The 14,752-nt window shown below is 42.7% G+C and overlaps 3 protein-coding genes across 3 annotated transcripts; 1 reads left to right on the forward strand and 2 right to left on the reverse strand.

Annotated features, from left to right (window-relative positions):
* Window positions 1-370: 370 nt before the first annotated feature.
* LOC117836406 (nuclear/nucleolar GTPase 2) lies at window positions 371-4,475 on the reverse strand. Its single transcript, XM_034715819.2, has 11 exons — window positions 4,120-4,475; window positions 3,753-3,886; window positions 3,356-3,485; window positions 2,903-3,063; window positions 2,707-2,808; window positions 2,500-2,604; window positions 2,291-2,419; window positions 2,068-2,208; window positions 1,415-1,515; window positions 1,174-1,231; window positions 371-985 (listed from the first exon to the last, which is right to left on the reverse strand). The coding sequence occupies exons 1-11, from the start codon at window positions 4,370-4,372 to the stop codon at window positions 674-676; spliced, it is 1,626 nt and encodes a 541-aa protein (XP_034571710.1). The 5' UTR covers window positions 4,373-4,475; the 3' UTR covers window positions 371-673.
* Window positions 4,476-6,055: 1,580 nt separating this feature from the next.
* On the forward strand, window positions 6,056-8,909 carry LOC117836405 (nucleolar protein 56). The gene is made up of 8 exons (XM_034715818.2): window positions 6,056-6,342; window positions 6,426-6,640; window positions 6,819-6,976; window positions 7,126-7,313; window positions 7,402-7,654; window positions 7,805-7,953; window positions 8,057-8,209; window positions 8,326-8,909. The coding sequence occupies exons 1-8, from the start codon at window positions 6,138-6,140 to the stop codon at window positions 8,661-8,663; spliced, it is 1,659 nt and encodes a 552-aa protein (XP_034571709.1). The 5' UTR covers window positions 6,056-6,137; the 3' UTR covers window positions 8,664-8,909.
* Window positions 8,910-9,389: 480 nt separating this feature from the next.
* On the reverse strand, window positions 9,390-13,596 carry LOC117836407 (SAC3 family protein C). The gene is made up of 8 exons (XM_034715821.2): window positions 13,303-13,596; window positions 13,016-13,116; window positions 11,695-11,916; window positions 10,863-11,081; window positions 10,644-10,729; window positions 10,320-10,416; window positions 9,805-9,897; window positions 9,390-9,720 (listed from the first exon to the last, which is right to left on the reverse strand). The coding sequence occupies exons 1-8, from the start codon at window positions 13,517-13,519 to the stop codon at window positions 9,565-9,567; spliced, it is 1,191 nt and encodes a 396-aa protein (XP_034571712.1). The 5' UTR covers window positions 13,520-13,596; the 3' UTR covers window positions 9,390-9,564.
* Window positions 13,597-14,752: the final 1,156 nt, after the last annotated feature.

The raw sequence follows: 14,752 nt of genomic DNA on the forward strand, positions 1-14,752 counted from the left end.
TTTGTAATGATGGATTAATTAGCCTTAATATATTCGTCTCGCAAATTAAACTCCATCTATGCAATTAGTTTTGTAATTAGATCATATTTAATCCTCCTAATTAACATCCGATATGACCCTACTAAAGTTTTAGCACCTCGTATCCAAACACCCTCTTAAAAAATTTAGCACCTCATATCCAAACACTACCTTAAACCCTTTCACCAGCCTAACCTATAATCGTGTGTTGCCACTGTGAAGCCTTCTCCACTAAGAAGTCACAACACAAGACGATTTGGAAGAAGCCAACGCCCTACCAAACAAGGATGCAAGTACGTAGCAATTCACGAAGTCGCCAAAAACAGTAAGTTCAGAATAGAAAGCGGTAGTATAAAAAAAATAAGGATGACCTGACTCGATTTTTTGAAGTAAGATATGTAACTGTAATTGTTGTACAGATAAACATTGCGATCCAACGAGGTAGGCTAGCAAACTGCTCTACTTGCCCTATTACAAGATTTAGGTACGATAATAAAGTTACAAAAAAGGAGACGAATCGCTAAGCAAATCACCATCTTTGTAGCAGCTGAACCAACATGAATCCTTTTTCTGGCACTACAGTGATAATGAGGTTAAGTAGCTACACACTCCTGAGCCCTGACATATCAACTTTAGTCCATATCTGTACCCAAGATTACTCTGATTGCTCAGGAACTTCGTTGTCTTCATTATCTTCACTTTCGCTGTCTTCATTATCTCCATCATGTTCCTTATGGCAGGGTACATTCATGTTCTGCTGCGATGAAATTATTCCTGCAATGGCTTTCATGGCAGCAGCAGTCCTATCGCTGCTTACTCCGTCCTCTTCAGTTTTCTCAACAGGCTCGGCACCTTCAGATGCACCATCGTCACTCTGTTGAGGAGGGGGTACAAAAAAGGGAATTTTACCCCTCTGCCAGTCATGAAGAACCATCTTGGCTACCGTTGTCAGGTCAGGCTCCCCACCCTGAGAACCAAAAGCATAATCATTAGGGTAAACAATATCATTACTAGGTGAATTGTCAAATAAATCACACCATGTCTAACACAGGAGTACTATAGGAAACTGTAATAAGCAGGTATATATAGTTTCCCTACAAATTAGCTGGGAGAAACACTTGGTAGAAATATAGCAAGACTCAGCACATGCAATACCTTGAGAAGTTTTCCAGTAGTCCTGCACAGCTGGACAAGAAAATCGTTATCATCAGCCCTGCAGAGAACAGATAAATTCAGCCTAAGACCGTGCCATGGGTTTAATTGTATCAAACTCTAAAGATCAGTGTCTATACATAGGAATATGCTGAAAAGGCTGTTAGTATATATGCATCAGCTCATCAGGGAGTATATAAATAATGCACGGTGTGTTCCTATCAACATGAAAGATGCAACATACCAATCTTGAATTTTGTACGCTCTTTGCAGATGCTCTTTTTTAACACGCCTCAGAACTTCACCAATGTGCTCAGCAGCATCCGCCAAATTTGTCACTCGTACCTTGTGATAATTACATAAATTAGAAAGAATACATGTATTGATGAAGGGATGATAAGAAAAACTAGTGTTTCTAAGATGGTTGACATCAGAACAAATACGAGAATATTCAATAGGACATATCAACACTATTCTCCTTAAAAAGTGTAGAGTACCGCATCATGTTGAACTAAAACACCGTCTCCTATGTGAAGATAGCTTGCTAGTTATGTGCACATCATTTAGCATAGTTATCCAATGGTCTAGCTATAACACGTTCTATAAACTACCATGAATTCAATGGGTGGTTAAATGCTGCATGGGTATTGAAATTGCGTTATGGACTGACTACTAATGAGCAGTAGCTAGCTTTTATCTCTCTTCATTTATTCACTTCGCCACGTGTGCAAAGAAAAAAAAAATCAGATGTGGATCTAACTGACAAGTTACTGTTGGGGACCTTAGATATCTGTTCTATGCACAATAGCAACTAGGGGGACACTAGATGCTTGAAATAATTTTTTTTGACCAATCCAACTAAAAAAGATTAAATGTGCAGAGAGCTGAGATACATACCACACCCTTTAAAACTATATCAGTTTCTGAATCATTATTTTGATACACAACGCCAGGACAATCGATCAAAAAGATCTTTTTAGTGAGAGTGATGTACTGCCACACTTTTGTCTCTCCAGGAATGGGCGCGACCTTGCAAACCTGCAGGCATAATCCAATCCTCAGAATAACCTAAAACGATGACCAGAATGACATCTTGAAAGCATGGAGAGGAGAGAATTACACTCTTCGACCGTAGTGTGTTAATAACTGATGACTTCCCAACATTGGGGTACCCAACAAATCCAACAGATATAGCTTGTTTGTCATTCTTCAAACGAGCAAACTGCCTCAATACTGACAAAAGAGATCCCTGGTCGTGTTCAGAAAGGGTCATTAGATAATAGAACAGAGATGTTACACTGAAAAAGATACTCCAAAATGCAAACTTACTTTGCCAAATGACTTGTTGATGCTAGCATGGAATGCTAGGGTGGGATAGTTCTTTGACAGGGTCCTTAACCATCCTTTTGTAGCCCAAGCAGGGATTAGATCACACTAAATGAAAAATAGAACAAATAATCAATATGCCATCAGATATCAAACAGGAAAGTGACAAAGCTTTTGTACAAGGATAAGCTGCAGCGCTTAAATTGATACCTTGTTTAGTAAGAAAACTAAGTGTTTGTGTTTGCAATTCTCCTTTAGATGTTTCTCTAGATGGTAGCATCGAGTGCCCATTGGATCCCTAGCATCCAACACCTGCAGGATAAAAAAATATATATATACTTATGAAACCTTTGGTTGAGTTCACAAAGTAATTTTCACATTGACGGATACAAGGCTGTGTACTAACCTGCACAACAACATCTGAAGAATCAATAACTTTGTAGAGTTCACCCCAGATTCTTTTGCTCTGACCCTTCTCAAACATTGTATGCCTCACTAGATCCCGTAAGCCATCTTCTTCTTCCTCCCTTGGCAACTTTGAGGAAGCATATTTTTGCTCAAATGCATCTGAAGGAAGATAAAACAACAAGCATGTTCATGCAAACAAAACAGAAAGACACCAAACAAGGCTGTGCGAAAAATGACCATGTTCACTATCCAACTGGCTTAAAAATTGCATGTTCTACTCGCAATTACAGAACATCAATAACTGACAGCATTGGTGACCAACAATAGTGGAGTCAACTTAAAAGGTTAAACGGGACAAATCAAATTGCCCTATTCTAAAGTGACATACACCACTTTCGAATTCTAATTATTCAGAAGCAACAAAACTAAATCATCAACAGACATGACTCACCTTGAGAATCATCAGCTTTCTTCAGCAAAGATTCATAGTCAAGAGCAGTTAGTTTCGGGCGTTTCCTCTTGCCCTTTGGCCCAAAAGCATGCTCAAAAGGCTCAACATCAAGCAAATGGGCTCTCGCTTGCTGCATCGAGACAAGCAAACTTACATAAGAACAACTCTCAATAAAGTAGGGTAATTTATAGTGGGTAGAATAAAAGGCTGTCATGTTTCCTTATTATTAAATATCCAACCGAGACAACACTTCATCAACCAACTAGAAAGGGGAACAATATTGATACCAGTTGCATCAAAAAGTCACATGCATGCTATTGTTTTGCCCCTTTCACCAACATTTCAACAGGCTGATGACCATCATGACTGATGATAATGATATACGCAAGAGTAGCACCTTTTGATGATCCTGCAGTAGTGATAGAGGCAGCTTCCGCTCTTTCAGGATGACACTGAAGTTGTCAGAAAGATGATTCTGGAGTTCCTCCCGAAACAATGCAAGCTGTGGCTGGCCCACAACCCGGGTATTGCCTGCAATTACCAAGAACCAGATCAGCACAAGATAGGTACAAGCAATCAGCATCCATCAATGGACATATAACACGTGTGGCAAACATCAGAACAAGCAACGATTGCTACAGCGCAGCAATTCATCCTGGAGCCACAAGGCAGCATTTGACAGCTTAACTGATGCACCAGCTGAGGCCAATTGAAAGCATATAGGCACAGAGAGGGTCGGGATGGGCTTGGGGCGATTTGCTCACCGAACCACCGGCGGTCGGGCTCGATGCGGGTGTTGGGGAGCTCCTTGGACTGGAACTCGTTTCTGAGCACCTTCCCGGAGCGGTCCCTCTTGGGCCGCGTCTTGTACATCTGGAGCCGCCGCACGGTCGCCGCGGACCGGGCCCCGCCGCCGGCGCCGCCGCCCGCGCCCTTCTTGTCATTGGGGCGGTTGACGTCGTTCGAGTGCCGCGGCTTGCCCGACACGTTCACCGCCTTCTCCTTCTTCTTCGCCATGTCCCTCCCTCTTGTTCTTGATTCTCTTGTGGGTTCGCGAGGGGGGCGGCGACCGGCGAGAAGAGTCGTAGGAGAGGCGGTGGGAAAGAGGAGGAAACGAGGTAGGGAGTGCTAGGGTTTTGAGAGGACACGGATGGGAGCGGGTGGAGGGCGCGTGCGTCTCACGTGCGCGTGAGGTGATGGGCCTTTTGTGGGCTGGGACTAGCCGAATAGAAGGTACGCAAACTGTTGACTTGTTGGCCCATTACTCGCACGACGGCTAGCCTGTGCTTGTACGTAACGAAGACTCGGTGCCGAAGTTGGATTATCTTGGAGGTACTCCCTTCCTCCAACCAATTTTAAAGTTTGACCAAATTTATACAAAATAATATTAACATTTATGGTACAAAATAAATATCAATAGATTAATCATATTTTTATATATTTTCATACTAGATCTATTTGGAGATGTGAATGTTAGTACTATTTTGTATAAATTTGGTCAAACTTAAAACTGTTTGGCTCCTTAGGAAGTGAGAGTTGCATTCTTTTTGGGATGGAGAGAATAGCATAAAGTCGAGCGTATTTTTCGATGCTACTGATCCTATAAGAAATACTCCTTTCGTTCCAAAACGTAGGTTGTTTTAAGTTTTTTATAATTATATCTAGATTCATAACAAAATACATGTATTTAGAAAAATCATTTGAAATGGAGAGAGTACTCTTCATATAAGCTTAATTTGCAACCAGTCATTTTTTCAAAGAATATGTGCACCGCGCTTCTCATGTCTGTCCACGCATGAAACCAAGCCTTTTGGCAGTCAGCTTTGCATTGTTGCATGTCTCCTCAATGCAAACCACCTCGGACCTCGCCAGGCTTTTTTTTCATCTCATTGTTTTTCTTTGGCGTTGAGAAGATTGAGAGGCGTGGTCATTCTCAGCTCTAGGTATGATGCTCAGTTAGGACTTAGGAACAAGACAGGATAGCACAAAGATTCCTACTATACGGTGAACATTGAAGAAAATTGATATATAAACAAGCACGAGAACGATTATAATTCTTTCTTTTGAAAGTTATTTCGTTGCTATGCATGTGGTTATTATGTCCTTTTAAAGTTGGTAATACTACCTCATTAGACCTGTTTGTATGTGTTATTGCTAAAGTTTAGCACATTTAAAATTTAACACTTCCACCCATTAACACTTCCGCTAAACTTTTAAAATTTAGCACTTCCACACATTAGCACTCCAGCTAAACTTCTCACTTCCACCCATTGGCACTCCCGTTTAGAGGCATGGCTAATAGATAGAGCTAAAGTCCATGTAATGTCACTTTTACCCCTTTATCTTCTCACCTCCTCCCTTTCTCTCTCCTACTTTTTATCTTTTCACAGGCTATTAGCATCCATTAGGTCTTCCCCACCAGCTAATATTTTTGCACCTTTTTGAGGGTGGCCTAAATCCCATAAGCCCTCCTGTTTCGATGGGCTAATGCATAAAGATGCTAAATTTTAGCACTTTCACCCATTAGCTATGCGATCCAAACAGGTCATAATCCAAACTCCAAAGTATAATACAGTACTACCTAATCCACGAATGGAGAAATAAGAAATTAGAGGAGGGTGAGAAGGAAAAATGTAAATCCGACGGCCCACACGAGCCCAGCCTGAGCCCATAAATCTGCCCCCGGCGCCAACCATGTCTCCCTTGTACTCCTAAAACCCTAACCCCTCCGCCGCCCCCAAACCCCAACCAGCAGCAGCCGCCGCCGCCATCCGCCGGCGAGATGGCGCTGTACCTGCTGTTCGAGTCGGCCTCCGGCTACGGCCTCTTCCACGCGTATGGCATCGACGAGATCGGCCAGAGCGTGGAAGCTGTGCGCTCCTCCGTCCTGGACCTCGACCGCTTCGGCAAGGCCGTCAAGCTCACCGCCTTCAACCCCTTCTCCTCCGCAGTCGACGCGCTCAACCAGTGCAACGCCATCTCCGAAGGTCCGATTCTCCCCACCTAATGACGCAGCCTCGCTGCGAGGCGCGTCCGTTTTGACGCGGGGTTTGGCCATATTTTTGGGCAGGGATCATGACCGATGAGCTGAGGAGCTTCCTGGAGCTGAACCTGCCCAAGCCCAAGGAGGGGAAGAAGGCCAAGTACAGCCTTGGCGTCGTCGAGCCAAAGGTCGGCTCCCACATCGCAGAGGTCACCGGCATCCCTTGCCAGAGCAACGAGTTCGTCCAAGAGCTGCTCCGCGGCGTCCGCCTCCACTTCGACCGCTTCATTAAGGAGCTCAAGGTGCTTATATTCGCATATCATATTATGCATTATAAGCTTTTGTTGTGGCTTTGAGTTGCGTAAATATTGAAGCTTTGCCCGCTGGGCGTGTGGATAGGTTATCGTAGGCCTACATTTGTGGTAAAGCTCGAAGCATGGTTGTGCTTAATTTTTTAGTTTTATCTGTGGTTGATTGTAGGAGTCGGACTTGGAGAAGGCCCAACTTGGCCTGGGGCATAGCTACAGCAGGGCCAAGGTGAAGTTCAATGTGAATCGTGTTGACAACATGGTGATTCAGGCAATATTTCTTTTGGATACTCTTGACAAGGACATCAACTCCTTCTCCATGAGAGTTAGGTCTGTTAATTTTTCTTCTGTAATGTTTCTTGATTGTCTTATGTAGGCTGTAATCTGGAGTCATTGCATATTTGTGTTTGAGGTTATCAGCTCTGGTAGGGTACTTTGGGTGTATGGCAGTATATTGATTGCTTGCTTAAAAAATGCAGGGAATGGTTCTCGTGGCACTTCCCTGAGCTTGTCAAGATTGTCAATGACAACTACATATATGCCAAGCTTGCTAAATTTATTGTGAACAAATCTGATTTGGCGGAGAAAGATGTTCCTGCTTTGGCTGATATAGTTGGTGATCTGGACAAGGCTAAAGAAATTGTTGAAGCAGCAAAGGCTTCAATGGGTAATGCGATATGGCACTGTTGATTTAGTTCGACTATAGTGGTCATAGTAAATTCACATGTGATTTGTTTGTTCTTGTTTGTTTTCAGGCCAGGATCTGTCACCAGTTGATTTGATTAATGTCCAGCAATTTGCCCAGAGGGTTATGAATTTGTCTGAATACCGTAAAAACCTTTATGAATATCTTGTGACTAAGATGAATGATATTGCGCCGAATCTAACATCATTGATTGGTGAAGTTGTTGGAGCTCGCCTAATCTCTCATGCTGGCAGTCTTTCAAATCTTGCCAAGTGCCCTGCCTCCACTCTTCAAATACTTGGTGCTGAGAAGGCACTTTTCAGGTTGCTGTAGAAACATTTTATGATTTCCCAGTGTTTTTGTAATTCTAATTTGACTTTAGAAATAGTTCTCTTAAACTGATCCCATATGAATAAACTTCGGCAAATAGTCACAACAATATTCCTCTTACACTTCTCTTTATTGTCCACCAGAGCACTGAAAACTCGAGGGAACACACCGAAGTATGGTCTCATATTCCACTCGTCCTTTATTGGCCGTGCTACAACCAAGAACAAAGGCAGAATGGCTCGCTACCTGGCAAACAAATGCTCGATTGCATCACGCATTGATTGCTACTCAGGTTAGTTTCAGGGAGTTCTGTTAAAAGACTCTTTCGCATGCTGATTATTCTCATTCAGAAGACATTCCTCTTGATTGTTTTTCACCTGTATATGTGACTTCAGAGGCAAGTACCTCTGTCTTTGGCCAAAAGTTGCGTGAGCAAGTTGAGGAGAGACTGGAATTCTATGACAAGGGTGTTGCGCCTCGTAAAAATCTCGATGTGATGAAAGCTGCTATCGACAGTATGGTCAATGGAACCTCAATCGATGATGATGGTAATAGGCTAATTCCTTACATCTATCAGAAATGCAAGCACTTTCAATTTTAATTTCCACTGGAACAGACCCATTCCACGTTCAATGTTGTTTACGGTGTTCTTCAATGTATGCAGATAATGAGAAGACTGATGCATCTGCCAAGAAAAGCAAGAAAAAGAAGTCCAAGACAGAGGCTGATGGTGATGCAATGGACCTGGATAAGCCCTCCAATGCTGCTGATGGCGAAGCTGAGCCTGGAACCGAGAAGAAGAAGAAGAAAAAGAAGCATAAGCTAGAGGAGGAGACCCAGGAGCAGGAGAATGGCGCTGCCAATGGTGACGCTGAGGTTAACGAAACTCCCAAGAAGAAGAAGAAGAAGAGCCGCGAAGTTTCAGAGGATGCTGAACCTAAGACAGCCACTGAAGGGAAGAAGAAAAAGAAGAAGAAGTCCAAGGCCGAGGATGATGAGTAGTTTACCTACTGTATGGTGACGAATTCGAGTATTTGTTGAAAACAGAGATGAACATCTAGGTTGTGGTCCATGCAGAGTTCGATGAAATCCTGCTCGACTATGAAGTTTTCCTATCTTCTCTATATGTGGTTTTGGTTCCCGTCGAGGGTGTGGAATCCTAGTAGACTGCGTGGAATTTTTGTTTGTTGAAGAGGCTAATGCACTCGTGATCTGTCAGCTAGTATCAGGGTTAAACCCTTTTTGCCATGTGGTGGTTTGGGATTATTTCAGTTCTGAAAGATCGAACCCGGTAGAGCCTTAGTTTGGTGTACGATTGTGATGAATGCGACTATGCAACTCCAAATCCATTTTTAACCGGACTCCGGACTTGTTTTCGACAAGGAGCTCGAGGCGATCGGCCAGGATGCGAATGACTGCTAGGGAGAGGATGATGGATGACCGTGTGGGCTCAACGCCGGGAATTGGCCAGGAAGCATGGTTGCTCGGAAATCGTTTCCTCCCTTCGGGAAGGAAAAACAAGTTGGTTCTCATACGAGCTAAATCACCAAAGACAGGCCCAAAACTGTTATGACTATTGCATCTCATGCTCAGACCAAAATCCCACTCCAACGACAAGGACATCTCCGCCCATGCGGCAAACTCCACGACTCAAGCCTCAGATTGACGATGCTACGCCAAAAGTACAGACTCTTACGTTCTGCACGTGAAGCTAGAAGGGCAAGCAAGTAGCATGAAGAGTCTCAAAATCTTAGCAGAAGTTGTACACAGTATCATTCAGACATTTTCTTGTAACAGTAGTAAGTATTTGTTTGGGGCACCTCAAGAAATGTTTTATACATAACATGCGTGACAAGTAATTTCTTGATACACAATCTATTGAACCTGAATTACAGTGCTCTTTTCATCTTTCAACCTCCCTTGAGATGTAAATGCCATTACTTCGGGGCATGAATGTTGGTAGGCTGAAGCTTGTCTGTTTAGGCGCAAAAGCTTTCATACCTTCGCTTGTCCTGATTTCAAGTCCACATATTCCACAAAGAGTTTCTAGTTCCAACTCCTGAATGATTGCACATAAGATTCAGATATTACCAAAAGGCCAACAGCAGTGCAATTCATAGGTTCTAGCTTACTGTAAGATTACCTCGATCATCAGGATTCCTGACAAATGTTCCAAAGGGTGGTGTTGGAGTTTGTAGCCGCTATGGTTAAAGTACATTAAGGCTCTAGCTCGGACCTTCAGCAGCGACGTGGTAGAAATTTGAAGTTGATGCCCAAAAACAAAATAATCAGCAATAGTTTAAGCTTGTGCACAAGGCAAAGAATATCATATTGTTTATTTTCCCTCCTAACATGAGGGTACTAGTTTTGATATAAAACAACTGAAAAACATCACTAGTGTCAGAAAGACAAACTCCAGATGGTTTTACTTTTTAATATGAAAGGATCAAAACAGAATTAAAAGTATAGTTGACAATCGAAATAACTTGAAACCATTTTGCCACGAAATCAATCATATGTTCAGTATTATATAGGCTTAAAAGGCATTTTAGTGACAACAAATAGGCCTGTTAAAAAAAGGCTAAGAAACCAATATAGAAGGATAAGGTTATGCCTTCAACGAAAAATGCCAACCTTTGCCATCTCATCTGGACTCACCTCATTGAGAAAAGGTTCTACAAGGCGCAACTGAAGATCGGTTGCTTCAGCTGCTATCATGCAAAAGAAACGCTTGAAGTTTCCTAGCTGGTAGCATCTACAATAAACATATACAATTATCTAAGATTAAAAAGAACATGGTTCAGCATGAAAGTAGTCAGCTATGAATCAGCTACATACTTATGACTAAAACATACAACTGGATGCACAGACGGAAAGTCAAAATGATGACATAAGCTTTGGACTGAATTATGAGAATAGAAATAGGAGCATGCACAAAAAAAATGAAGGTTCACATTGGCAAGCAATACAAATAGAAGTTACCTCAATAAATTTCTCACAAATATCATTTCCTTCGATTGTCTAACTTGAGTAGCTAATCGGCTATACCACAAAGAGAGTGAATCTACCTGAAGATAAATAGAAAATCAGGCTATGTAGTATTTACTAGATGGAGTAAGGTAAAGCACAAATCACCTCAATAGGTAAATAGAACAAGTTTGAACATGGAATGGAAGCAATAAGAATGGGGAAAGAATTTACCATTTTGGGTATCTTGCAGCCTAAATGTAGAAGCACATAGAAGGAATAATATTCGGCCTCTCTTTTGCTGTGGGAATCACTCTCATGGATTACGTGATACATATCAAACAGTGAAAGCAAGCATTTTGTTAGCTGCTCCATGTTTAGGAAACACAATGAAGCATCTGAATCCTGGCAAGACCTAGCAAGTCTCTGGTGGGACCTAATATGAAATGTTACCTAGGAAGTAGACAGGTATTAGATAAAGCTATAAAGAGAAATACTTTAATATAAGTTTGCACTGGAAGCAATGATATTGCTCCAGCTGAGAAAAAAAAGTATGCAGAAATATAACAAATAACAAGGCCAATATTTTTTTTTAAAAAAAAAGGCTACCAAGTGAGTTAAAACTGGTAGCAAATGCCTGACAGAAATTATGACCCATTAAACAATAATTCAGAGAAAAAAAACATAATTTCTATTCCGAATTGAGAACAAAAGAGAAGCTAAACAACCATTTGAGCATATCTAGTTATCCTGCCTGATATCATGTGCATAGAGTGAATATTTGGTCAACATTATAAAAAAGAATAGCAACATTCCTTCAAGAAAATAAAAAGAAAATTAAGGTTGTTTTGCAGAGTACAGAAAATATAACTTAAACCGAATGAAATATGGTTTTTGAATCAAGAGAAACTGCCATCTGGCCTCCCCAAACTTAGTGTCAAGGGTCACCAGACTAAACTCTATTGAAATTTCAATGTTAAAATTGAAGCTTCAAGAAGAACAAGACAATGTAGAATTATAAAACATTGTTGAAGAGATAAAGGGAGTTCACAAGATGGGAATATACCACATTCTCATATATTTGAACTGCTTGATCATTCACTATATTCTGCATACTGAGGTCTTGTCTTATAGACCTTGTCCTATCAAAGATGAAATCATGGATTGTCTCAAATGGATGCTCTGAAGAATCCAGTAAATGCAAAAGATAATCCATTGTTTCTCGCAAAACCGGTAGAGGACGTATATCTGATGCCATTACATATGTGGAAGATATAGTTCTGCAGAACTAGCATGAAACCAGGGGTTAGAAAAAGAAGATTGGAATTCACAGAATACTCATGGGTAATTTCGATCTTTGATAAATAAACAAAGTTCATGCAGTCATTCAGACAAACAGAAAAGCATAATTGGCTGCCTGAAATTTTTCAGTTGATAGATCAGATATACCATGAGATTCATAAATGGAACTATTTTACTACAGTAGAATACATCAAAAATATTTATGATTTTGTAGCCATCATTAGTGGCATGCATCATTTGACTCACAACTCATTGCAGCATGGGAAACTCATACTTGGATCAACAGGTAAAAAACTCACTCTTGCGATGTCTATATTGCTAGTTACAGTTCATAATTTCAGCAGTTAGTAAAGACCGCAAGGATGTAGGACAGGGGATTATATAATTTTATCATCATTTGAGGAGATAAAAGCTCTGTTTTTTCAAAGATGGCCTCCTAGGCTGCTATAGAAAGGTTCTACTGATTTACTACCATCTACTCTCACAAACTTCTTTCTTTCTCTTCCAATGTGATGTCAAATTAAGTTAAGCGGAATTCTTTAACAAGTTATCAAGCCTATTCCTTGCGACCTTCCATTCTAGCCATTCAGGAACACAGGATTGTCTCTAATCCGATAACTCTAGAAGAGGAGAGAATCCCAAGCAAAAGGAAATGCAGGTCTAACTAAAATGTAGGGCCAACATGTCCTCATAAATAATAACAACCCAGCTTCGTTTTGTTCTGGAAATGATTGGACAAAAAGAATGCACATGAAGGCAGGTGCTGACATCGGTGGCATATGCAACAATAGTTTGCAAATCGCAACTAACATAAAGAGTTCGCCGGTTCCAGCACACGCGGCGATCTCCCTGTAAGAAAACGTACATGGACAGTTGCATGAACGTATGCATCCAACGACATAAATCCAGAGAGAGCAGGCGCTAACCTAACTACCACATGGAAGGGCCAAGCTAGTCAGGCCATTTGAATTGGGAGAAGACTACAAGCAGTCAAGCACATACAGGCAAAAGGACCAGCAAGGAAGCAAAAGCCTCACACATCGGCACGAACAAACGCAAGGCCAATCAAGAAAGGGACGGCTCACCTTCTTGACGGCGAGGGAAGGAGACGTGCGCGCGGGGTCGCCGCCCACCCGCTCGAGCACGGCCAGGTCCCTCAGCCGCTCCCTCAGCGCTCGTTCCCTCGCTGCAACGGAGACCACGGCAACCATGAGCTCAGGCGCCACACGAACGATCAATCTGGACCGCTCTAGTCGCGCGATTTCATCGAACAGGTGGTGCGCGTTGGCGCCACGGGAACATCAACCCGGCTGTTGCCATCGCCTTCGCCTGACCGGCGGCTAACGCGGACGAGAGAACGGAGGATATTTACCTGGGCACATGTCGGGGCAGGTGCCCATGATCGGCGCTGCGTCGTCGACGGTAGAGGCTGGGGCAGGGTTGACCGCCGCGGAGGAGGCGGTAGAGGAAGGAGGTGGTGGGGAGGGGCGGCCTCCGCCGCCGCCGCCTCGTCCGCGTCCGCGTCCTCGCCAGCCTCGGCCGCGGGAGGAGCTCCAGCCCCGGTGGCTCGCCTCGCCGCGGCGGTCCATGGTTGCTGCCTCTGCCTGGCTCAGCGGCGTGGAAAGTTCGGTGCGGGCCTGCGGGGACTTCGATCTGGAGCTCCTGGAGTAGTTTAGAAATTTGGAGATGGTCGAGGCCTCGAGGGATATAACTCGGGGGTGCTTGGGAACACCCTATTAAAATTTAACACCTGTCACATCAGATGTTTGGATGCTAAATAGAAGTACTAAACATAAACTAATTACAAAATTAATTACACAGATGGAGTATAATTCGCGAGACGAATATATTAAGTCTAATTAGTCCATGATTTGACAATGTGGTGCTACAGTAACCATTTGCTAATGGTGGATTAATTATGCTTAATAGATTCGTCTCACGAATTAGCACAAGGTTCTGCAATTAGTTTTATAATTAGCTCATGTTTAGTCCTCTTAATTAGCATCCGAACATCCGATGTGACACTGTTAAAGTTTAGCACTTCGTATCCAAACAGCCCCTTGGAGTAGCCGCTTCAGTCAACCTGCTTGATTCGGGGGGAAATGTTTAAGGAAAAACTCACCTATTCAATTTATCCAGGTCACCCTGACCAAAATGCAGACTTAATTTACTCCCTCCTCCTATTGATACCGGCTAAACCGGATCTCTACCTGATTTTGCCTACATGGCATGATTTGCATATTTGACGTGGACTACATGTCACCTAGCCGAGCCGTTCCGAGCGCCGCACTAGCTTGCGCGAGGGCGCAAGCTGAGTTACAGTGACGCACCTCGCACGCAGCCACCCTCGCGATAGCCAAACTGCAGAGCCGAACCTCGCACGCCCACCATCTAAGCCTCACACCTGGTTTCTTGCTCCACGCGCGCATGTATCTGCTACTCGTCTAGTCAAACGCTTTTGCCTGCGTTGTCGATTTGAATCAAAATAAAAAGACACGGCAACACCGATCTACTTGCAAGCCTTCAGAAAAATCCAGGCTTATATGCTATCATGATAAGTGTGAGCAGCTTCACACGAGAATGCATGCGTCCTTGTCAATTTCACAAGAACACAAATGATGCAGGATAAAGCTTTTTCCAATTGCGGCAACACAAATGACACCCAGCGATCCGATCCATAGAGTACATCATTTAGCATTCTATTCATGCTGAATAATCAAACAAAAAATTTAACAAAAATGAGTCCCAACAGGAACACACAGGAACATGCTCTGGAAAAATCTCAGCCACCTTTTTTTCTGCATAGTATTGTTTGTTCTGAA

The sequence above is a fragment of the Setaria viridis genome, chromosome 9, assembly GCF_005286985.2.
Source record: "Setaria viridis chromosome 9, Setaria_viridis_v4.0, whole genome shotgun sequence".
Classification (NCBI taxonomy): domain Eukaryota; kingdom Viridiplantae; phylum Streptophyta; class Magnoliopsida; order Poales; family Poaceae; genus Setaria; species Setaria viridis.